Below are 25477 nucleotides of genomic sequence, written 5' to 3'. Positions count from 1 at the left end.
CATGACTAACTCAGGAGGAAGAGAGTTCACAAATGTGTAATTGTGTCACCGCAGTGACGTGATTTTTTTCTTTTTTTTCATCCCGACATTCCCACTTCCTGCACAGATAACACGTACAGAAATTGGATTTGTTGAGCGTTCAAGATTTAGAAAAATAAAGCTTTAAACGTGCCACTGAATCAATATGGAGTTATTGTATCAATCTTGCAAAGTTATGACCATTCATAATGTTCTTTATCTTCTCACGCGTGTTCTCAAAAAAAATACTGATACAAATGGGAAATAGGCTTTCAGAAAGCAACAACTCCGCTTTGTCGTTGATCTTTAAAGTATGTTAATGTGCGCCCCTCTGATCCAATAAAAGCAGATTAAATGTCACACGACACGCAAACAAGTGCTGTTTTGCTGAGTGCACACAAACATGAATGCACGGGGCCGTGGAATTCAATGTAATTCTAAGAATAATTAGAACCAAAACAGCGAGAGGACTTTTGATAAATAAAAACATTTCAAAATATGCGCGTGCAGTGACAGATGGCTGCATGTGATATTGCAGATTAGGGTCGTGTGTGCATGCACGCGCGTCTATGGGCGCGCGTGCACGCGCGTGTATGTGTGCGCGTGTGTGCGCGCATGTATTGGTGCGCGTGTGTGTGCGCGCGCGTGTATGCGTACGCAACTGTTCCTTCTGTATGTTTCGTCCACATCTCCTCTCGTAAACCACAGCACTATTTCCCCCCTTGCCGAAATAGACACCGCCGCGCGTTCATGTGGTAGCAGCAGCGGGATCGCGTGTATCTCGTCAAAACAAAGCGAGGGCGCGCGCGCGAGAGCGGTCTGAAGCGCATGCTTCATGAATGAGTCCTCCGCGGTCTTCCCTATTCTTCCACTACACTATCCGTACCACTGCTACCTCCCCCTCTTCCTCCCCCTCTAAAAGACCACACACACCGGACCCATAGCCCGCCCGATGCCTGACTGGAAGCTCCATACGGTGGATCGAGCCCCGGTGAGCCACCAATGAGCCCAGACGGAACCGACCTGACATCGGAGCTGTATGCACGCGTCATCTTGACTGGGACCAGGCGACAGGATACTGAACGGTAAGCGTGGCAACTTTAGATTGACTGGAACGCATTTTTGGATGCATTTTAAGGTGTTTGTGTGCGTGGAACACCTTTAAACATTCCTTTTCTTGGATCAATGTGGACTGTTGTTTGCACGCGCGTCAGTCTGATTGGCCATTTTGTGTTGAATAATCACAACGGGTTGGGTCGCAGACTGCTTGCGCTAGGCCGGGAAAGCAATCTTGTGATCGTAAAAAATGTTATCGTAAAAGACAAAGAGGAGAAGGGAACGGGGGTGGAGGGCTGCAGAAAGTCCCCCCCCCCCCCCCCCCCCCCCCCCCCCAGACTGGCGTGGCGTCTCTGCTGGCTTCCAACCTCACCTTTGATTTAAGACATGACAACACGCCCGTGTTATGTTAGGTGTGGACTTCCATTGAAATAAGAGTACGTCGTTAGTTATTGTTTTAAGAACAACAACAAAAATCCCAGACTGTTGTTCACCCTTCTGATCAGTGGGTGGCGCGTTTCTATGGAGAGACACCCAAATAAACGAAGCGTCATGACGACTATAACCTTAATAGTATCCGGCGTAGGGGTCCGTACTAGTATGGTTAAGTAATAGAGTAGACAATTAAACTCCACGAATAAACTGTGCTAGTAGACAATGTCACACACTATAATAGCCTCAATCCTTATCAAGACAAGTAAATAAAAGCTTAGATGGCTTTCCATAATGCATTAACCCACGTACCTAAGATACCTCTTTTTTTTTTTAGACCGATACCATTACGATTAGTCGAATCTTGAGTAGTCATTGATACCGGTGCCTAGTGCCGATATCACTCATGTTTTTTTTTACATTAAATGTCCCCCTCAAAAAAACAATGACAAATGATTTTAAATCAAGGAATACATATATAAAATATAGCAAATTTCCTTTAAATTGCATGAAATTAATTGCAATTTTCTATTCTTCTACTTTTTCATTCTAATTCGGATGAGTGAATACTGTACCTTGAAATTTGTACCTGTTGTAACTAAGTATGCACTAGCATCCAGTTATCAACCAGTACACCGTTTTGTCTCTGTAGTAACATGTAGCTGCCTTACGAGCCAAATTTGTCATAGTTGCTACTTGTTGACCTGAACATGGATACCAAGGAGAGGGAACAAATGCGAAATACCCTCCTTCTTCTCACGCTGCACATGCACATACATGCTTTTAGTTTTGGCCAGAGTGTGTGTGTGTGTGTGTGTGTGTGTGTGTGTGTGTGTGTGTGTGTGTGTGTGTGTGTGTGTGTGTGTGTGTGTGTGTGTGTGTGTGTGTGTGTGTGGTTAGCTGGCAGTGCAAGTTGAGTAAATATTGCAAAACTCCCAGTGAATGTGGAAATAACAGACAATATTGTAGCTCAAGACTGCACACGTACAGTAACTCTTTAAAAACACGGTCATCCAACTCGAGGCCAACGGGCCATATCCATATTTATGACGCCTACAAAAAAAAATAACTCACCACATTTTTCAGTTAAAATCTTGAATAAAAAATAATAACCAATCACATGATGTAATGGGATTACTATATATTATAGAGTATTACAAAATAATTTAACTTCTATGCAGCTAAATATACAGTCCAGCCCAGCTTCTGGTCATCAGACATCATAGCTAGCCTATCATTTATTTATTTTTTGATAAAGTAGGTTATTTGTGAATTTATAATATGACTTCTCCATTAATGTCTTTGAATGTGTTTTATGTTCAAAACAAGCATATTCAGTTGTGTTGTAAAAACTACTGTATTCAACTTTCACCGAATAAATTAGCTTCGTAGGTTTGAGAGATCTTTAAGAAAATGTGAAGAAGAAAAGAAAGAAATGATCATTAAAAAATGAATAAAAGGAATGTTCCTGCTCTCGGCATATTTTGACACATTTATGCTTGTCCATATGGAGATGCTGGATGGACTCAGGCGGAGGCACGCCTCCCGCTCCTCCCCCCGACCCCTCTCCCTCAACTTCAGCACCTTCTCGGCGCCTCCCACGAGCCCGGACTTGGACGCTGGCAATGAGCATCCAATCAGGAGGTGAGCATCTCACGCGTCAAGATTAATAGTCACTAAAGTCGAGGATTCTGGGTAATCTACTTATCCGTGTGCCGTTAAATCCCGCCGTATCTCTTGACCATCAAGTCGAAACCATTTGAGTTTACACTAGCAGTGCAGTGAAGGCCCAGTCCAGTGTTGTCAAGTCACTCATCAATCTATTGAAGCATAAAGAAAGGGGAACCACGACATCCCATATAATAATATTATTGGCTCATTTATCTAATCTGTACACAAGTATAACATCATGGAAGATAATCCAATTCAACACATTATAACCCAACTTCAACAATCAATTGGTAATGTAACATTTGGGTGTCAATAAAAACTTTTATACACTGATATTTCAGTTTGTGATTTCCGATAACATTTTCGCAAATATCCAGCTAAGCTATGTGGTGGCGCATTGAACATATTGTGAAGAACATTTTCGAATGGACTTCCATCATGTATTTTTATTTCGTATTTTTTGAAAAGTATTTAAAAAAAAAACTTCTCTGTGTATCATGGGTAAATGTGGAATGTAGCCCGCACTGCAAAGAAGCTTCAAAGTACTTTTTTTTTTTTTTAAAAAGCATTGCTACCTCGTACATAATCGTCGCTCCTATTGCATGAGTCGTGACAAAGCAGGAGGAGCTCCTTTATTGTATCTTAACTTCCTCCTGCTTTTGTTTGTGTTTTCAATGAGCCATGCTCGCTCTCTTCCTCTTCCTCTTCTTCTTCCTCCTCCCAGCTTTGCAGTGACAGTTGCTCAGCTGCTGCCTACACCGCACTGGCATCTGTGTGCTGCATAAATATTTGTTGGCATCAATGCCAGTATTGTTTGGGAACCCATTTTGCTCCCTCTGTTCTCTCCTCCTCTCTGAGACCTCGGGGCAGCGCCCATCCTACTTTCTCATTTCTCATCACTCTGTCCTACTTTTCCTCTGAGCCTTTCTTTTGCGGCTTCCTCTCTCGCTGACTTTTCATCTTTTCGTCTCTTACTGTAAACGTTGCCGAGTGTGTTTTTCTTACTGCTGTCGCCCCTCCTCTATGACTCCTATGAGGACTCTGCACCGGCTCAAGCTGATGAGCTCGCCCAGCCTCAGCGAGCTGGCCAAGAGTGACAAGGGTTCACCGGAGGACAGAGGCGAGAAGCAGAAGAGGGCTGGAGCCAACGCCACTTGGAACAGGTACGTCCCGTCAGGGTTTGACCCCTTCCTGGGTCACGTATGGCACACTTCCTCGCACAAGTGCCAATCCCTTTCTTTCAAATAGTTCAATAATTTGTAAATTCAGCTTTTAGAACAATAGAATTGTGGACATTGTTGGATTGAGAAAGAAAATCAATCAAATATGGATTCATTAATCCATATGTATGGTCATCCTGAGCATTTAGATTCACAACTCGAGTCAATTTAGAGTCTTCAATGACCCAAACGTTCATGCTCTCGTATTGTGGGAGGAAGACTCAAACTTACAACTCAAAACTTTTGTCCAAAGTTGGGTTTGTGTGTCCTTGCAGCATCCACAATGCCGTCATCGCTGTGTTCCAGAAGAAAGGTTTGGCTGACAATGAACTGTACGCTCTCAACGAAGGCGTCCGGTAGGTTAATATATGAAATGAATTGAATCAATCTATTTAGTTCTACTATTACTGTATGTTTTTACACTTTTTTTTTTTCGGGCATTAGAACAGATTAATGGCATTTCAATTCATCTCAAAACAACTAGGTGTACTTCTAGTTAAGTATGGTAAACGTACTTTTGTCCCATTTGTGAATTTTTTAATTCCATTTTTTGTTGTTAAAATTTCTCTTCAAATTGTGCTGACTGAGCACTCGATGTTTATGCGCCATGTGTTCAAGGCAGATATGTCATTATCTTGACACACTCCGGTCGTCTAACGCACATACAGCCTCATTACGAAACAGTCAAGTACACACGCACGCCCCCACGAATAAAGAAGAGATGCAATGTCCCGTTTTTGTAACGTAGCGAAGACAAGTAAACATTTGTTTTGTGCCGGTTACAAATTGACACATTTAGCTTCTCATCCTTAAGTCACCTAATAAAGTCAATATTCTTCCATCAGGCACCTGCTGAAGACCGAGCTGGGTTCCTTCTTCACCGAATACCTTCAGGTAATCCCAGTAGGACAACTGAAAAATCTTCATGAAATCTTTAGACCAGGGTTTCTGAAGCTTCATTGAGCCAAGGGTTCTACACGTTGGTGGCAGACGTTTTATTTTCTCTCATTTCATGTTGCAGAACCAACTGTTGACAAAGGGTATGGTCATCCTGAGGGACAAAATAAGGTTCTACGAAGGTATGATTTCCTCTAAAAGCGATACACTACGATAATCACGGCTATCTTAATAGCATGTCGTCATAATGTCACTCTGACATAAACACATTTTCAGAAAAAGACAGATCACTAAAGATTGCCCCCTTTAATTCATGTGGTCCAAATAAGGAGCAGGCGTTGTGTGTCATTTCCGTTGCCAACTTGCAGGTCAGAAGTTACTGGACTCTTTGGCCGAGACGTGGGACTTCTTCTTCTGCGATGTGCTGTCCATGCTGCAGGCCATTTTCCATCCGGTCCAGGTAGGCCGGCATTTCAAGAGGATAATCAGCAAGCAGGAAAATATGTTACCTGGGCCTTCAATGGGGACTTAATCCACTTCTTAGTATCACAATGTCATTCTGATATATCATACATAGTTTTGTCTTCTGAAAGATCTGGGCACATTAAAATGACAAAGCAACACATAAAGCCTGAAATCTGATTGGACAACAGTGCAAATGTGACACTAAAATGTTGGGAATTTTTCTTTTTCAAATCCACCACTTTTCTGAGCTCTGTTGCTGTTGTCGCGCACAGGGTAAGGAGCCATCTGTCCGTCAGCTGGCTCTGCTCCACTTCAGGAGCACGATTGTCCTGAGCGTCAAGTTGGAGGACGCCCTATCTCGTCCCCGGGCGCGAGTGCCGCCCTCCGTAACTCAGATGCTGCTCATCCTGCAGGTAACACCATTCTGGATGACACTCGTGAATGGAACGTGACAACATTTGTGACCCCAAAAAATTTGCCATCCAGAAAATGACATTTTGTGTTATTGACGAATATTGATTTGATCACTGCAGGGCGTTCACGAGTCACGTGGCGTAAATGAGGATTACTTGAGGCTGGAGTCGCTGGTCCAGAAGGTGGTCTCACCCTACTTGGGCACTCACGGGCTTTACTCTGGAGACGACATCGAGGACCACTGCTGTGTTCTGGGTGAGGCCAGTATGTATTTAATGGTGATATAAATTGAAGTAAAACAAAAAGTAGTTTGTTTTCAAGAAATGAATTTTATATTTTGAAGAAAAAAAAGTCTGAAATATTTGTCAATTATAATTCTAAAATATATATATAGCCTTTTCAAATAACTGTTTATATATGCTCCCTTAGAGAAGCGCTTCCAGTGGGGCTGGTCCAAGTCTGCCGAGCATCTGTCCAAGAACCCGGTGGTCCGATCAAAAAGCTACAACATCCCGCTGCTCCTCACGCCCGTGGCCGAGTATGATGCCGATTGCGGCTCTGTGGGGAGCGGAGGAATCCGTCGACACTCGGCCTGCGAGATAATCTCTTGCCTGGAGGAGCAGAAGTTGAACTACGCCGAGCTGGCGGCCAGTTCAGAGCTTTCCGGCTCCGCCTCCAACAGGCTATGCGTGGGCTCGCAGTTCAAAGGTATGTTTATATGTGTTATGTTACCGGCAGCCAGTCAGAACCAACAAGAATGAAAATCCTTAAAGACGGCTGCACCTTAATGTTTTTTTTTTTTTTTTTTTTTAATACTTCTGGCAACGCCCTCTTTGTGCACCGTTTTCACATGTCAGTGAGCTGTGGAACAAAAGGCTGCTATCACAAAAACCTGGTTGCTTTTCCAATGCTCAGAACAAAAATGCTATAATGCCCCCATGACCTGATAAATGTGATTGACAGGCATGATGCAGACAGGAGCCGCCTCCATGGACCTCCCGCTATCATCCTCATCCATCCTACACTCGTCGGGGGCTCTGCACGGCACCGAGGCCACCACCACCGTGACCGACCTCGGCAAGGCGGGGTCCTGCTCGCCACTCAGCGAGTCATCCAGCCCGGAAACCATTATCGGACAAGTCCTCCAGTCGGCGGAGTCCGACTCGGACGGGATATTCATCGACTTCCCGCCTCATTCCTCCGAAGCTCTCCGCTACGGCTGTGAGAGCAGGCAAAGCACAGTGTAGCTGCCAGCACCCACCCCCCCCACACACACACACACTTGTGATTATTAATGTTAGTACACTTCAACAAGTACATTTCATTGCTTTGAATCCATCCATCCATCCTTTCCTCCATCCATTTATGCTACTTCCATGAAATAATTTCATTCTGAAAGTTAATGGCATGAAACAGCAGTTGGACCCCTGTTCATCGATACATTCCAGACAAACTGAAATTTGCAAAGATATTATGGTATCCAATTGCAACCTGTGGCAAAACACGGTACTACACTGAAGGCGCAAAACTCTAAATTGAAGCTTGCCTGTACACCGTAAAAACTCATACCCCCCACCAAAAAAAAGAACACAGACCTCCACCAAGGTCAAACTCTTAACAACTAGTGACCAAAAATCCAATGACTGTTTATTTATACGGTATGTCTACATGTGTAAAAGAAAACAAACAAACAAAAAAAAAACAGTCATCATTTTGCGCAAAAACATTCTCAAGGGTCAAAAATGGAAGATGCGTGTGGTCACTGGCCATTAAAAAGCATGCACCTCCAACATTTGTATTTTTGGCACCCGTTTTGTTTGATTGAGAGAAAAAAGTCGAGGGGTTTTATTTTTTTCTGAAAACTGAGTAAAATGCATTGAAAGAAATAAGCAAAATTTAGAAACATACTTTTGAAAAAGATAAAACAGCAGATTTATGCTTTAACATAAAACACAGAAAAATGAAACAAAAAAAGTGCTTGTACATGCTTTTCATAAAAAAGATATGACTATGTGCCTATTAAAACAAAACAAACAACAAAATTGAGATACTTGCCTTAAAGAATAATTACAAAAAAATTAGATGCATGCTAAATCAATTTAGAAGTTTTTGGAAAGGAAAAAAAAAGCCAGAATCTGGATGGAAAATAAAAGAAAAGAAAATGCAGATGCATGTTTTTTTAAATAAAGGAATACATGATTTATAAATAGAATATATGTTACAAAATTTGACGAAACATGCTTGTCTATAACGATGCAGGTTTTTAAATGTGTTAGTGAATTGGAGATACAACAAAGAAGTTTTCAAAAAGAATCAAAATAAAGATACCAGTCTCGAAAAAGGCAACACATTGTTTTTTGAGATTTAATACAATGCTTTGGAGAAAAGCAACTATAGAAAATGAGTATGCTTTTCCAAATGTCCCCCAAAATGCCCAAATTGATAATATAGATCTGTCCAAAACCTTTCTACCTTGACACGCCTCCTTCCAAAGTTTTGCGGAAGTCTTTCTTGTATTTTCACAAACATTCAAACACCATGGGAGAGAGAATAATTGTCAATGCTGCAAGTGTAGTGTGTTTTTTAGTCTGTGTGATGAAATCATTTTGAAATCATTGTTTTTACTAGGCAATGGGCGTTGTGTTCACAAACAAGTGGCGAGAGGCATCCATGCATCGTCACGTGTTCTACCATTGAGTGAAATAATAATAATGAGCGCCTTCTTTCCAATAAGGATCACATCATCCTTTTTTTCCGAATGTAAAAAAGGAATGTCATTCAATAAAAAAAAATAAAAAAAACTCAAGGGTTTTCCACTCAGTCAAGCATTCCCCTTTTCTACATTTGTACCATTTTGAACATGTGTCGTATGTTATTTTTACATTTGGTCAACATTTTATGCTAATGTGGCTAATAGGCTGTTTTAATGTTGCTGCTTGTAGAGGTCCAAAGGGAAAAAGTTGCTTTCTAGATGGTGTTCTTGGATTTATTGTTGTTGTTGTTTTTTGTTTTGCTCTGTACAGATGGTAACTTTTTTTAATTGTTTACATTTCAAAAGACAATTGTCCTGAATGTTGTCTCACACTGTATTTTGCACCTTGTAAATACAAGTGCGTTGTTAGTTTTTCAGATAGCTAAGGGGGAAAATATTAAGTGGTCATGATATGAATCTTTTAATAATAAGGGCTTTTTTAAAATTGATCTTTTGCAACAAAAACATGTTTTACCTCAAGCTTTTTGTACTTTACTTTTTTGGGACAATCTATGGAGTTGTACTTTTTATTAATTTGTTATACTTGCCTGGTATGAAACAATGTAGATTTGAATAAAATTTTCAAATGTGGGTTCTCACATTTGTTTTGTTTTTATGTTTGTTATATCTGGTTAATTATTCAATTATTACTTTCATGCTTTAACTTTACTGTTAGTTTTCTGACCTTTTCAATATTTTAAAATTCCATTATTTTATTTAAAAAATATGTCTAACAAAATGCAAAATAGGCTACTTAACAGTTTGTCCGTATACAAAATTTGTTTCCAGAAAATTAAATCAAAACCTTAAAACGCAATGCTTTTTAAAAGGACAAACTAGACAATGGATATAAAATGTGTTTATAAAAGAAAAAAATTACAAAAGTACAAGTTTTTGGTTTTTTTTATATATATATATATATATATATATAAAATCACGAGTGGTTTTAAAATCACTTTTGATTAGACGACTTTCCATCGTGTCGACGGAAGTCTCGCGTTATTTGAGTTGCTCGAAGCTAGCTGCCGTTCTCGGCTGCTCAACACAATCAAACAAGTTTCTCCCCTACAACGAAACATTGTTGCTGTTGTTTTTATTTTTGGTTGGATAAACTTTTTGCATTAAGTGCCGACTTCGGCAAATCTCCAGCTGAGTTCGGTAAGACCTTTTTCGGTGACAAAAGTCAGTGCTAAACTTGTGCTAACGTGCTTTTACACTGACAGCGAAAACCCCTTTCAACCAAAGTCGTTTTTTTTTTGTTCAGATTCCAATTTGGGTCGAGTTTTTTGGATCTGGGCGTTCGACTTTCTTTGTCAAAATAGGCATTGCTTTCTGTGGTTTGGCACCGGCGGATTTGGCATATTCACAGAATTGATTTTTCTTTTAGAAAATATGAAATTTCATGTGGCACACACAGTAGAGACAATTACAACCTTTCAAATAGTAAAAACTGCCATTAAATAAAATGCTATCATTAGGATAGATTTTCAAAACGATTTAGTGGAGCATATTTTGATGAAATTATATTAAAATGACCAATAAAATATGCCAAAATGATAGAGTATAGTATAAATATAGTATGTAGTATAAACTCAATTTTCCCTTTGTTCAAATCTTAATTCCAATACAGTTGGTAGTAATTCAATTAAAACAGAATACAATGATTTGCAAATCCTCTTCAACTTGTATTCGATCAAAGAGATGACAGACAAGATATTTCATGGTCCAACTCATTAAACTCGTTTTTTGTTCATATCTTGTCACGTTAGTACTGAATCAACTATTCCATTTTTGTTGTTGTTGAACACAAGTATCTGTTCCTGTACACTGGCGGCGGACGGCTGCGGCTCGTCGATGAAGATGTCCCTGGTGCAGCGAGTGTTCCTGTCGTGGATTTTTAGCCTCATCTTCCTCATCATGCTGGTCCTCAAGCTGGACGCTAAGGTGCACTGGAACTGGTTTCTCATTTTCCTCCCCGTGTGGACGCTGGACACCATACTCGTCCTCCTATTGATGGTCAATCTGGTCGGTCGGTGCAAGGCCAATGCAGAGCAGCGCGAAGGCGACCCCGGTGCGGCCCGCCGGCTGTGGTACCTGGCGGCCATGGGGCTCAAGGTGGCCTTCTGCTTAAGCTTGTGCACCCGCCTGGAGAGGCTGACTGATGTGTGGCTCAGCGTGGTGTGTGTGCCCCTCTGGGTCCTCCTGGGCGGCGCCCTGGTGGAGCTGGGACGCAGCGTCTTCCGTCCACGCAGGAACTGAACTTAAGCATCCTCCTTGCATGCATTTTTCATTTCTTTTCTTACCATTAATGACTCCAACAGACTGATTAGTTTTTTTATATGAAGCTTCAGTTTTCTTATTTAAATGCTTCTTCTCGATGGTCAAAATGGTTGGAAATATTTTGAATAAATACCCGTGTGTGGTGATATGTTGGAGGAACACTGAGCACTTTGTAGAGGACTAGTAGGACTGTATTGCAGCTGTTTCTTTTTCTGCATGTCATTTGCCAAGTCTACACGAATGAGATTTCCATGTAAAGGAGGAAAAGCAGTTTGAATATTTGGAGCGGTCATATTTATTAATTAGCAATACACATTACAATTGTTTTTCCTGTAATCATCCAAGATTTTCTCAGAAAATACCTAATTCTTACTAAATTAATGCTCAAGTTTAAAAAGATTATTCCTGTAATTTTATGATTTATATGCTTTCAGTAATTCTCATGGCCACCTCCTCTACAAAATAAAACTTTATTTTTGTAATACTTTACTTTTTCCACTACCAGTAGGTAAAATTACAACTCTACTTGCGCACATTAGGATTTAATTATGAGTGTAGCGGAAACCAATTTGAATCAGGAACTCTTGTTTACATTTAACCATTCTGTCATTTTGAATGGACCTTTTTTGACTCTTATAACACTTCGTATATCGAGTTGCACATCATGTTATTGACGTTATGATCAGGATCGTTATCAGGCTTTTATAGAACTAGCTGATGAGCTGATCATTTGAATCGAGTGTGGGGCTGCATCTAAAACAGGCTGGATTGGCATCCTTGAGGACCCGACTGTACTTGGTGACCCGTGGTGTACACACATTCATGTTTGTTGGCTTTTGTATTTGTGTGAATGCACTGGAAAGCATAATCATCTTGTTAAACAAGTTGTTTTCTTTAAATGCAGTCCATTTGCTCAAGGGTTCAATTGAATCTCTGAGCTTTTTTCTTGCTAACCATTTTAGTCCACTTTTTATTTTTGTGCATTATCTCTCTGAAAATGCAAAATTTACACTTAATACAGCAGTTGAGAGAAGCAAGATGGCAAATATTGATCAGCGACATCAATGTTTTTGAACCATTTATTGAGGTTCCAATCAGAATATAAATCACACTACCAAGTCTTATCTTAGGAAATAAAATGTATTTACACTTAAAAAAAGAACAACGTTGTTCATGTACGTTGGCCTCAAATAAAAACAAGACAGTTAAATGATATAAATAAGTTCTATGGAAAATAAAACTCGTCTTACAAAAAAATATATGCAATTTCTGTATACACGCGTGGATGCTGATAACATCTATTTATGCTGTACACTTTTTGGTACATACAGAATAATTTACAGCTCGGTGTTGGTTTGGAAGTCTTGTCTGAAGAAAAAAAAAAAAACGCATCACTCTTTGGGTACTTGAAACTGAGAACATTTAAAAACGGCAAAAGTGATTCAGTAGCTCATTATAATGTAGCCATTTCAATTTGGTGTGTGTATGTGTGTGAGAGAGAGAGAGAGAGAGAGAGAGAGGTCGCTTAGAAATGAATGGGTCTTGTACCTTCTGTAGGAGCGATTAAAAAAGAGAAAAAAAGAAAGCAGAAAATAGTGAGCAGGCACTGACAAACGCCCGCATACATTCTCAAACATAAAATGCAAGGCGAGAGAGAGACACTTAGCTCACATTTGTCTTCCCCTGTTTGAATATGTTGGAGTGGATCTTGCTTGTGTAAAAGCCACAAAAGGGGTCAAACTTATGCACCAGGTGGAAAACTGTTCAAAGTTCCGCTACATTTGGCATCACTTGCTGCTACGGAACAAGGAATTTAATGGCAAAATTCCCAACAGTTTCCAAGGATGTCCTACTTTCATGCCTTTCTGTGACTATCAGTCTTGGGAAGAGGCGACTGAACTTCATCAGCAGGTTGCAACAGAGACTGGCGGAGTCACAGAAAGGCATACGAGTGGGAAATCCTTCAAAATGTTCAACTTGAACACGAGTTCACTTGGCTCAAGTTAAATTGACCTAGTTTGAAAGTCCTAGTGCATTTTAGGTTCACGCTGCAAATCTTTTTCTGAGTGTGTGTGTGTAATAGTAACCAAACGGCTGACATTCATACGAGGAAGTCTTTGTGAGTTTTGAGAGTCTGCTTAAGCGCCGAGTGCTGCTGCTGCTGCTGCTGCTGCGTTTGAGAGTCCGAAAGTGCCGGCCCACTTTTCACTTTGGTCCCCTTGAAGGGAACCAGTGTCCGGTTGTCTGCGGGCTTGGTGTTGCTGTGTTGGTGGTGATGGTGGTGGGTTTTAAAAGAAAGCGCCAGCGTCTGGTGGGCCTCCATGGGCTTGAAGAGGTCAAACGTGATGAGCGTCCTGGGTGGCTTCTTGGGCTCCTCTTTCTTACCGTCTCTCCTGAGCTGAGCCGGTTTGTTGGGAGAGGCTTTGGGCTCTGACTTGGGTGCGTCACATTTGGGCGTGGAAGCATCTGACCGGTGGCCGCTCTTCTCCTTCTTACCTTGCGACGACTTGTGTTTGCAGCCATCTCGCATCTCCTCGAGTCGCGAGTTGAGAGACAAAAGTGAGACAGCGGCTCCTCCTCCTCCTCCCCCGGCCTCCTTGTCCTTCTTCTTCACCATCGCCATGACGTCAGTCTTGACCTTCTCCCTCTCCTTATCCTTTATTCTATGCTTCCGATCTCGATCTTTACTCTTGTCCTTCCTCTCCTCTTTTGTCCTTTCCTTCTCCTCTCTACTCCTGTCCTTTTCCTCTTTCGTCCTTTCCTTCTCCTCTTGAGTCTTCTCCTCATTACTCCTTTCCCTCTCCTTCTCTTTGGCCCTGTCCTTCTCCTCTTTACTCCTGTCCTCTTCTTTACTCCTCTCCTTCTCCTCTTTACTCCGGTCTTCCTTTTCCCACTGCCCTCGCTCCTTCTTGACGGTCTTGAGGTGCTTCTCCTCCTCACTGCAGTTCTCCTTCCTGATTGGCAGCGGCTTCAAGAAAGAGCCTCCTTCCCCCTGAACTTCACCCAGAGATTGTTCCTCCTCCTCCTGCTTTTTCACCTCTTCCTTCTTCTCTATTAGTGCTTGGAACTCCTCTTCCTCCTTACGGGGCAGTGGTGAAGGTAGCTCCTCCTGCGGTTTCATCACCTTCTCCTCGAGCTGCTCCTCCTTGATATGCAACGTGACATCCCTCGGTGAACCCTTCTCTATGTCCTCCTCGGCGACATCGTGTTGGTGGTACTGCTTGAGTCGGATGTGCCAGGCCAAGCTGCAGACTGCCGACACCGTCTTGAACTGGTGGATGACGCCCCTGGGGATGAAGTAGATGTCGTCGTGGTAGAGCTGGATGCGGGCGTAGCGGATGCCCTCCCGCCGCAGCTGGTTCAGCTTGGCGTCGTCGATCCACTGCACGCACTGCGGACGCCAAAAGGGGAATGTGATTGGGTGTAGTAACGCTCCAGCTTCTAGGAACGTTGAGTTCATTGCTTTGATCAATAATAAAGTGATCAAATTTAAAAAAGGTCATGAAGAAAAATGTTTGTAAACAACTGGCGCTTGGGGACTTCCACTGAATACAATGACAACAACTTTAGGGTTGTGCCAATTTATGGCCACACCTGAGACAGCGGCGGCTCGTGGAGGTCCAGCTGCAGCCTCATGACCACGTCTGGAAAGTCTGCGGCGTGAAAGCACACCACATCTTTGGTGATGCGCGCAGGTGTGTCACTTCTAAAACACAAACACGCTGAGCGTAAACACACACAAGCCAGCTGAGATTCTGCAGCAGCAAAGCACAAACAATGCATTTTCGTATTTAGCATCGACATAAGAACAAAAGAGGGCAACATAATAAATACTACATTCATATTTACCAACATTTCTGGAATATAAGCCACGCCAGAATATAAAACGCAAAAGCTAAAACGAGGGGAAAGGTTTTGTTCATATATAAGCCACACCAGACTGACAGCTGCAGGGGTTTTAAATAAAATGCCATCATTTCTATTACTTGTAGTACCAAAACAAATCCTCTTACAATATCCTAAAAAACTATGAAAAATCTATAGACAAGCCACATCGTACTATAAATCGCATGGTTCAGATCTTGTGCAAATAGTAGAGGCTTATAGTCCGGAAATTACGGTACATTTACACAAGCCAATGATATCTTTTTTTTTTTTAAGTGCATTACAATTCAGTTTCATTCAAATGTCAATAAATTTGCATCTGATTTGTCTCATTTCAACTTTATTTCTATTTTAATTATTTTTTTTTATATTCAATCTTTATTATATTTTAATTTGAACAAATTACAGCTTTATTTAATGACACGTTGACATAATAATTTTTTATCAACTTAATTGTAATGCAATTTGAATAACATTTTAATTTAAGCAAATTCTAATTTCTAAAAATACATTTTTATTGTAATCTTGTGTCATAGGTCATTCATTTTTCCAATTATGTGTGGCAAGGCAATAAAAAAATATGTGGTGGGACGCAAGTGGAAGTTAATAAGTAGAGTTGTGAAGCCCGCCGGTCACAAGTCATCATAAAAGCGTGCGCACTCACTCTTCCCCGCAGCGTACGGCCTTCAGCACGCCCACGGCGGCAGTCGTCTGTCTCTCGAAGCCCTGTCCGATGTGATCGGCGTGAGCTCGCGTCCGGTCCTCGAACAGCATCTCGCGGGGCTCGCTGGCTCTCGGGAGGTACTGCAGGTTCTTGATCTCATTGGTGGACCTGTGATGCAACACTTTACAATGATAACCGGAAAAATAAAACCCTAATGCTTCAATGATTCAAATAAACTGGAAAGGAGCAGGAATTGCTATTAATTGCAGTTATGATTTGCTTGCGAATTGATCGTGCGAGCAGATACAGGTATGTCACTGCAGGAGCTTTAGAAGTGTTTTCAGCTGAACGTTTTCGATCAAAACAAACGAACGAACCTTTTCCTCTTGAAGGGAGACTTGGGCATATCTGCCATGGGGATCATCTGTTCTCCAGGTCGGACCCACATGATGGGGCCGTCGTCACTTTCCGTGGGGCTCTGCAGCCGCAGACTGGAGAAGGTTCCCCAAGGCAGAGTCCGCTGTTGAAAAAAAAAAAAACCACAAGTGAGGCAATACAGCAGATATTCTGTGGCCACTTTTAGTCAGCAAAATTCCAGGAACTATTGAAAACCTATGAGAATTATTGGACAATTAGAGCAATTATTAGAAATAAACTAGCAATCTTCTAAATTGAAGGTATTTCTGCTTATCATTTCCAAATCATTCCAGGTTCATTTCCAGAGGAAATTTACCAAACAATTTCTGGAATATTGACTGGATTAGTAGCTACACAATGAATGACAGAATGACTACCTCCAGAAAGGGAGAGTCCTCCAACATGCGGATAAACTCAGGGAAGTAGTCGCCGACCTCCTCATCCACGGCGCCCACCAGGCTGACTTGTCGCATGGCCCCGGCCCGGTACGTTCCCTGGGAGTATGTCCGCTTCACCTGGGGGGGACGCATCAGATGTTGAAGTAGGCACGAAGGCAGGAAAACATCATTAACTCTATTGACTGTCGTGATCGATGGCTGACTTATCGAGCCACAACCCATAGTACTTTCTTAAGAAGGAATTATGAAATCCAAAGTTTGTATAGTATGTTGAAAACATCACAAAGTCTTTCTTGTTGATGTCCGAGTTGTTGCAATGGTACAGTCCAAGTTTGAAGTCAATCGGGTTCACGGTCTTGGACAAGGGGGAAAGTATGACCGCTGAAAATGGGCCAAAATTGTACTTTCAAATAGTCTACTAACTCACCACGTTGGCATTTAATTGGAATTGGGCAGTTGGACCCGCATAGTACATCCTGACTAAAAAATGAGAGTCATTTCAAATCTTATCTTTGAGTTCAAAACAAGTATGCAGAAAAAGTCAGAAGGAACTTGGAAAATAAATGATTAAAACACCACATTTGATTAACTATTCATTCAAAACCAGAAAGCAAACTCGTGACATTTTCAGATAAGTGTTTTTTCCAGCCAGAGTGGAGTGTTGAAGCAACGAGCGGGAGGCAAAAGTGCTGACACATGTTGAAGGGGGGAAAAAGTCAAAGAGTGCTGCTGCAGTGTGACAGGATGTGATGCTGCTGGATTCACTGACGGAGACTGATCAGATCTAAGCTTTGAACCAAAACACAAAAAGACTGCACTACTGCTACTACTCTCACAGCTAGCTCATAAAGACAAGAGCCACTTATTTATTTATTTTTTGTAAATCACTCACCCAACAGCTACTATGCCATAAATCGATCTCCTTTGGCCCAAATAAGAAAACGTGCTAATAATCAAGCGTCAGGAGAGCGCCTGCCATCATGTTGCAATACGGAGGTAATGAAGTAATCTGATTACAAAGAAGGGGGGCCTGGATGAAATAATTTTAGGTTCGTGTGACCTAAATGGGTCCCTCGCAGTGTGCGAGTGCGCGGGAGGCAGATTTTACGGCTGCTGCTGAAGCAGAATATAATTTAAGTGCAGTTGTATCCAGGCCCGCGCTGCAGCGCTACACCGTGGATATAATTAGATGCTTGGTGATGTGTAATTTACATTCTTGCTTCTTCAAACCTTTCGTACATCGTCAAAGAAGAGTCGACGTTTTTGCGGGACGGCTATGTTGCAAATGGTGGGTTAAAAATAAATGGATGTTAGATTGTGACGTAGTGATTCTTGTTACGGTTGTTTACAAAAGCAAAATACAGTCCACTGACCCAGTGGTTCTCAAACCTTTTACACCGAGTAGCAACTCCAAAACTTCTTATTGCTCTGAGAGACCAAAATAATGGCCAGCAATATAATGCTGTCAGGTAGTCGGTGTATCATGTATTTGTCAAAAACAAGGCAGGTTGAAGCCTTTATCAATATTACTGTTATGCAAAGCAGTTTAAAAACATAATTAAACGTCAAATATGTCATTATGTCAGAATGAAGGCCAGCTTTTGGATGAACTGCAACTTTTATGATCAGGAAACGCCAGTGTTCTTTTTGCATTTGAGTCACCCAATGGGTATGTTTCGTGAAAGCGCACAAACAAGCATTACTGGGCAATAAATGCGGGCACAAGATGGAGTAGATGGAGCCTCACTTTTAGAGATGAATTCATGTCACAATAAGTTGACTTGTAGTTTAGTTCTTCATTTGTTTCACAAAGACAACTTAAAAATGGAATAAATGTGGACTCAATCGCGGTGGGCCACGCTGATCTTCCGGCGCTGAAGTTGCAGCGTAATGCAACAGCCCCTATCACACCAAGGGGTGGAACAATCGCGTGTTTGCGAAGGCGGCGAACGTTGCCGCTTGCTCTCGTCAGCGTTTGTTCAAGGTCGCCAGTGTGCACCAAAGGGTCAGCAGACCTTTGCCTATACTGTAAAATTGAAAAATCACGAAAACTGTTGGCGAACATTTGCATGCAGGCAAGGAGCGCTATCGAGTTTGCACAAGTGTTTAAATTTAACCTTTCCATTAAATAACCCCTCGATTGCCAGTTAATTCATATTATTTCACTTGTAAGATTTCTATGGAATTTACTGGAAACTTTTTACCCCTTTGCAGCCCGAGTCAAGAGAACGGACAACTACTCAACAAACTCACCTGGGTGTGGAAGTTGGCCATGGTGGTGGTCTCGATGTCCTTCTTCCCGAGCACCTCCATCTTGACCGGAGCGTTGGGGAATTTGTAGGAGAAGTAATCCAGGAAGTCCGGGAGGTAGGACGCCGCTCCGTGGATGATGCCCATAACAAAACACGCCGCCTGGGCTTCGTCCTCGCTGAACGACAAGGTGACAAACTCCTGGGCGAATCGCTGCATCTCGGCCGGCGACAGGGCCGAGAGCTGCTCGCTGTAGGCGTGCGCCACCGACGCGCCGCCATTGGCCTGCATCTCCACGTGGATGAGGTGGCCAAACTCCAGCCCGGGCAGACTCGGCATGGGCGTGCAGTGGAGCGGTGAGCTGTAGCCCAGTCCGTCTCTGAGCATGGCGGGTAAGGAAGGCGGGTCCTGGCGCTGCGTGCTGTGAAGTAGCCCCGTGCCACTGCCGCTGTTGCCGTTAATTCGGCTGAGGAACTCGGCCAATCCGAGAGAGACTCCGGAATAAACAGTCTGGCACGAGCGGTGGTACATTTTAGGGCGGCCGTGTCTCTCTTTGGCTCGTTCGCCATCTTTGTGCTTCTTTTTCTTTTTCTTCTTCAGCTTCTTGAGCAAGAGGTCTTCTTGGGAGCTGGCTTTGGGCTTCTCCTTGGGCTCTGAGATGGACAATAGAATAAAAATTAGGGCTGCGGCTAGCAAACATTTTTAACAAGAGTATTCAATCAATTATCCCAACGATTAATTGTGTCATTGGTTTAAAAAATTGTTCTGCATTAATAAACGTGATGCATGTGAGGTGCGGGTATTTTATTTGGTCCAATTGGCATCAAGTTCTACTGTTGTATTTCTTATTGGCTTGGCCTCCTGAGTGACGCGAGCATCAGCTAACGAGAGGGTGGTCCGCATGTTTCATTTATAATTGGGGCTTTGACAAAGAGACCATCAAAGTAAAAGCATTACGACGGTGGCTGTCTGCCCACATCGGATACCCTAGTTTTAAGGTAAAAATAACTAGCTTTAATCTCCACGATCCCCCACCATACACCGGCAAGTCCGAGAGTGGTCTGAGTTAACCATCAACCCATTTCCTGCCCGAACTGGTTATTGTTGTGGTCCAATTTTAAATCCATGCACTTGTGTCATTTGCTAGTTAGCGGCATCCAGCATGTGATGGCTGACGTTACTAAGTGACAGGCTCATCCTCCTTTCCTCTACATTAGTAGGAAATGGGATTTCTTACTAGAAAGCAGGTTTTCGCCTCAACTGTCATATTTCGCACAAGAGGACGAGCGCTGCCAACAGTTATCGTGTAGACAAAATGGCAGTTTTACTGATATCACAGCTCATGTTTAAAAGTTATAAATCAATATTTATGATGCCATGCCCAATCGAACGAGTGCACTAATTACAACTCATACAATTATTCTAGTCTCGCTATGTAATCATGGACTATTCCGTTTGACACCGCCACATTAGCGGTAAAGTCACACAAGTACGCCAATGTCTAATAAAACTATGGCGATGACAGATAAGGTGAAATCCCCCCCAGACAGTACAAAAAGCTCTACAATTTAGTCTTCTTATTGACTACCATTCTGAAAGTGTGGCTTTTGCGTTTCTTCAAAGAAGCGACATGTTTTCTATACTGGCAAAGCCGCTGTGTTTACGTTTGCATTGTGGGATGCGTGACATCTATATGTTCGGAATATATCCCCCGTGATAAACGGGGCATCACTAGAGACGTTAAACGGGAATTGTGAATCCAAGTTTTGATGTGAGCTGGGGCTGTTATTACTTACCTCTCTGAAGAGGGAACACCACTTCCCCGTTTTCCTTTGAGATGTCACGTTCTGGCGGCAATTTGTGGTTTTTCCACTCTTTGCTGCTCCTTTCCTTCTTGCTGTCTCGCTCCTTGTCTTTGCTGTTGTGATCTGGAGGGAAGGCACCAAAAAAGTGACATTGTTATCAACATCCACACTGAAGTGATAAAGTGACAAACATTTCCACGTGTTAGTGACTGAGTGGTTCACATGCATTGCATTCGGGGCCTGATGCGCGCACAGTGGCCTGCGGCACAAGCCCCGTTATGTAATATTTCAACAGATGTTTTAATCACAACCATGCAGTTTGCTCGGAATTTGAGTAGGAAAGGCAGTGAAGCGCAAGAGAGTATGCTCTAACCTCTCTGTGGCGTCTTCATGTCGCCGTTCTCGGTCTTTGTATAGCAGCTAGCGGGGCTGACTTTCTCCACAGCCGCGGCCGAACTGCGCTGCGCTTCGCCGCTTTTCTCTCTATGCCGCTTCTCCTTTGCCCGTTTTTCTTTGGACGGCGAGGCGAGGAAGTTGCTTATTTTGAATATTTTTCGTGCGGGAGTCGCTGCTGCTCCTGGCACCACCACCGCGGTGGCGGTGGGGGCGGCGGAGTGGCTCGCCTTGGCCGGGCCGAAACTCCATTTCGCTGGGCTCCCACAACTCGGTTTCCCGTTGTGTTTTTCCCCTGCGCACACCTCTCCGTTGACTTTCCGGTGCTTGGGTCGCTTCTCCTCCACGCGGACCTTCTTTGGGGGCGGCGGGTGAATGTCGCTGGAAGACTGCGGTCGGATCCCCGGCGGCCGTTTAGCTAACAGCGCTTGAGGGGAATTTGTTTGGCTGTTCGCTGCGAAATGCATGGAGTCCACGGACTCGGCCATCTTGGAAGTTTCTATTTTTTACGGCCAGACGTAACTGGTGCGTCAGAGCCAATGGGAGGCGGGGCTTAGATGCCTACGTAAGCACGTCCGAGAGGATGAAAAGCAACACGGAAGTGTGCTTATGAACAATTTGAAAAGTGACTGTTTAATATGAAAGAAAAACACTCTTAATTTCCAAGTCACGTCAACTTCACGTTATCAAGAAGTCTTTCAAAAGCAACTGTAGCATAAACAAAAGTAAAATTGATCATAAACTATATCAGAGAAATTTATAATAATAATAATGATAATAATAATGGTTATTATTGTTATTAATAACAATATAACATGCATTGAATATTCTTCATTTATATAAAAATATAAAATATTTAATCGTTAAAAACATGATATAAGGAGACAAAAAACATAAATGAGCTAATATCTGTATGAATCCAATATCTTTTCATTTTTATTCCCTCTCCTAGTTTTGATCACATAGCTCTGATTTGTTTTGGCTATGTTTTATATAATTAATAGGAGTGTGTTTGTGAGTTGATTTATTTTCTCTCGCGGGATTAAGCATCCATCCATCCGTCCGTCCTCCGTTTTGTTAAAGCCGTTGTTGGTCCCTAACCACATAAAAAATGCACGTCAATGCGCCCCAACTTGCAATTTCCCTTAACGTCGCTAGAGGGCAGTAAAGTTACATTAAATGCAGTAGTCAATCGTCCTACTAAGTGTGATCACACATGGTTACAGTGAGTGGCTCCCAAGTGAAAGTAATTTCAATTTGTTTTTGTTTTTTTAATTTAGTGTGGTTAGCATGTCTGCCTCACTGGTTCTGGGTTAAAATCTCAGCCCTGGCTTTCCTGTGTATGGAGTTTGCATGTTCTCCCCGTGCTTGCCTGTGCCTTGTCTGGTTATTCTAAATCGTCCATATTTTTTAATGATTGTCTATCTGTGCCCTGCGATTGACTGTTGACCAGTCTAGGGTGTATTCCACCTTTCTTCCATAAATCAGTTGGGATAGGCTACAGCTCGCCTGCTCCTTAATGAGGCAAGGTTATAGAAAACAGATGAATGGATGATTGCCATATATTAACCCTGGCTAATCAGGCCATAGCAGCCCAGCTAGTATTACCATATCCTTACCCTTGACATCCTGATTTTGGAAAATTAATGTCCATCATCAAGGTCCTAATGGAATGCAGGTATTTAGGTTAGTGACTGATTGATGGCCGAAAAGGTTTTATCTGGAGTTTGCTCATCACAGCAAATCCATTCCAGATGTGACGGGACACATCCAGTTGTTTATAGGCGACGGGCAAAAGTCATCTTGACACATGGAGAAAGAATGTCCTGTCTTATGAAGCGTCAAGTGAATATGAGTGTGTGTGACAAAAGACAAAAAGATGAGTTAGGATACAGAAGTGATCCATGGGATGAAGACAGATATGAACCTGTAAATAATCCAGGTAGATCTCAAGCTTTTTTCAACAATATCACTTGAATGGAGATTAAGTGGCCTCCCTGCCTTTCTGGACCAAGGAACTGTCAGAACAAATGGTCAGATGTTTGCTTTATCGGCGAAGGAGCACAGTGTTTACACCAGCCAGGACAGAGAGTGGGCCAAGGCGACTCACTCGGGGGAATTCAAAACAGCGTTCACAAGGAGGGCACCTTGAAGACGACAACCTGCTGTCCATAAATGGATAAAATCTTAGAGAAGAAGCACTTTGTGAGAATGACCCACGGCCGCACTCTGGTATAAGCACCCAATTATACAATTGTATTCTGTCTATCCATCCATCCGTACCAGCGAACCTTTCCCTAATGCTCACTCGATGAATGGCAGCTTTCCTGAAAATTCTAAATTTTCCATAGATATAAATGTTTGAATGTCTTTATGCAATTGTCTGGCAACCAGTCCAGTGTGTTCTGTGTCAACAGTGAAATGAAGATGAGCGCTAGAAGAAACGGTTGATTGGAACAGTGTCCTTCTATTCAGACAGTCATCTCCCAAAAGTGTAAACATTTCTGTAGCACATTTTGTCATTGTATATTAAAGTGCTGAGGTGTGTGGATGTGTTCATGGTTTTACCTACCAACAGTTGTCAAACAAGTACCTGACTGTATACAAGCCTGGAATGTTATTTAAGAACAGTGGTGCATTGGCTTACAAATACATGCTTGGATCTCAAATCATCATTTCCCCATGAAATGAATGGGAATGGCATTAATTTGTTCCAGACATAAAAAAAATCTAATTCTGTTTTTTTTTAAATAGAAAAATAGTACTCTACAGAAATGTAGTTTATAAAAACATATACGGACTTGGATGTAAAGAATTAGACAGTTTGTGCATCATGGGTTTAAGCTTTAATTCAATGGATATGGTGCAGTTCAAGGATGGAAAATTTCATCATGGAGGGCCACATAGGACCCCACTCTTTCTAACCAGTTGCATGACAAAAACTACAATTTTTTAATATGGACAAAATATCCACTTGATGTTCCATTTAAAAGAGTGTGTTTCCCACACTCGAAGCCAGATTCCTTTGTCATTATTAAATAGACAGCTGAAAAATGTCTCCAGCCTCAATGTCGTCATAACAACCAGCCAGCCGGGAGGCAGAAAATAACAATCCAAGAGGTCACAAGATTTAAAGTTAGAGTGGTTCGCAGATCGCCAAGTATCATCAGTCCCATCAAAGTGCTCATCAGTACCCACCTCCTGCATATTTTGTGCGTAAGATCACACGTTATACAAGTAGAAATGAATGAAAACAACCAAAAGATCCCATGTCGCAATGTTAACACAAGTGGAAAAACACATTCCCTGGATCTGCACCATTAGCCGGATCCCTACCAAAATTTTATGGGTTCTTCTTGGCCGGTGCGCCACTCCTCCACGTGTTGTGGCAAAGACTTGAGTTTTTTTTCTCTAGAAATCCCCCGAACAAACACACAAATAAGTGAGTGATAAAAACATAACGTTGCTGGGCGGAGGTGAGCTGCTTTAACAAAACACTGGAACAGAAATACACAGTGAGCTTAGCAACCCACAAGAGAGGCTCCCCTCATCTCATTGCTACGCTAAGAAGAGCAATTAAATTCAAGCTAAATAAAATCTAATTAAATCGCTAATACACACTGAGCCCTGCAAATCACAAGAGAAACAGCCTGTACTCTACATTAATAAAAACTGTAAATTCAAACTAATTCAATTAAATTGAACTGAGTAAGTTGAGTAACCCATTAGACTTCTCATGACAAATGTCTACTACATGAAAGAACAGAAAATCTAATAAAAAATATTAAAGTAAATTAAAAAAGAAAAAATAATCATCAACAATACAGTGACTTTAGCAAACCACATGAGGCTACTTACTCAACATTACTCAAATAAAATGAACTCAAACAAAATTAAACAAAATCCATCCGTCCATCCAATTTGTCCTACGTTTTTGCAGTGTCGGTTTGTAATCACACAAAAAATGGATTAACCATTAACTCATCGATGTGCTCTAACTTGCAATTTTCCACAACGAGGAGAATATGCAAACTCCACACAGGAAAGGGCATCAAACCCACAACCTCTGAACTGTGAGGCGGACGTGCTAACCAGTGTTCCACCGTATCAAATATATTTTTGGTATCATTTTGTTTAATTGCAGTGGGCACTCCAGTTTCCATCCATTTTCTATACCGAACAACTATCTGCACTCGCACTCACACCCAGGGGCAATTTGGAGTGCTCAATTGCCCTACCAAGCATGTTTTTGGGATGTGGGAGGAAACCGGAGTGCCCGGCAAAAACCCACGTGGGCACAGGGAGAACATGCAAACTCCACACAGGTAGGGTCGGAGGTAGAATCGAACCGGCACCCTCCTAACTGTGAGGCCGATGTGCTAACTCGTGCACCACCGAGCCGCCCCAAACAAAACTAAATAGAGTGAAATTAAACAATACGGTGAGCAAACCATCTAACT

General features: G+C 42.2%; 3 protein-coding genes across 5 annotated transcripts; 2 read left to right on the top strand and 1 right to left on the bottom strand.

Moving 5' to 3' along the window:
- Nucleotides 1–735: 735 nt before the first annotated feature.
- prr5a (proline rich 5a (renal)) lies at nt 736–9526 on the top strand. 2 transcript variants are annotated; one of them, XM_085915164.1, is made up of 11 exons: nt 736–1103; nt 3020–3150; nt 4215–4340; nt 4673–4753; nt 5243–5291; nt 5419–5476; nt 5663–5754; nt 6032–6172; nt 6293–6428; nt 6603–6881; nt 7137–9526. In XM_085915164.1, the coding sequence occupies exons 2-11, from the start codon at nt 3020–3022 to the stop codon at nt 7418–7420; spliced, it is 1377 nt and encodes a 458-aa protein (XP_085771290.1). In that variant the 5' UTR covers nt 736–1103; the 3' UTR covers nt 7421–9526. The 2 variants fall into 2 exon arrangements, with proteins under 2 accessions (XP_085771290.1, XP_085771289.1); XM_085915163.1 differs by lacking the exon at nt 736–1103 and having other exon boundaries at nt 2126–3150.
- Nucleotides 9527–9898: 372 nt separating this feature from the next.
- On the top strand, nt 9899–11746 carry LOC147055796 (transmembrane protein 60-like). Of its 2 annotated transcripts, none has more exons than XM_085914647.1 (2): nt 9899–10083; nt 10786–11746. In XM_085914647.1, exon 2 carries the CDS (start codon nt 10786–10788, stop codon nt 11182–11184), a length of 399 nt encoding a protein of 132 aa, XP_085770773.1. In that variant the 5' UTR covers nt 9899–10083; the 3' UTR covers nt 11185–11746. The 2 variants fall into 2 exon arrangements, with proteins under 2 accessions (XP_085770773.1, XP_085770772.1); XM_085914646.1 differs by having other exon boundaries at nt 10737–11746.
- A 524-nt stretch (nt 11747–12270) lies between these two features.
- Nucleotides 12271–21542, bottom strand: LOC147055795 (lysine-specific demethylase RSBN1L-like). The gene is made up of 8 exons (XM_085914645.1): nt 20998–21542; nt 20616–20747; nt 18823–19472; nt 16549–16686; nt 16132–16274; nt 15755–15922; nt 14800–14911; nt 12271–14596 (listed from the first exon to the last, which is right to left on the bottom strand). Exons 1-8 carry the CDS (start codon nt 21503–21505, stop codon nt 13307–13309), a joined length of 3141 nt encoding a protein of 1046 aa, XP_085770771.1. The 5' UTR covers nt 21506–21542; the 3' UTR covers nt 12271–13306.
- Nucleotides 21543–25477: the final 3935 nt, after the last annotated feature.

This window comes from Syngnathus leptorhynchus, chromosome 6, assembly GCF_054491065.1.
Source record: "Syngnathus leptorhynchus isolate UIUO chromosome 6, UIUO_Slep, whole genome shotgun sequence".
Classification (NCBI taxonomy): Eukaryota; Metazoa; Chordata; class Actinopteri; order Syngnathiformes; family Syngnathidae; genus Syngnathus; species Syngnathus leptorhynchus.
Note: the sequence above shows the minus strand (reverse complement) of the source record. Positions and strands in the feature narration are given on the sequence as shown.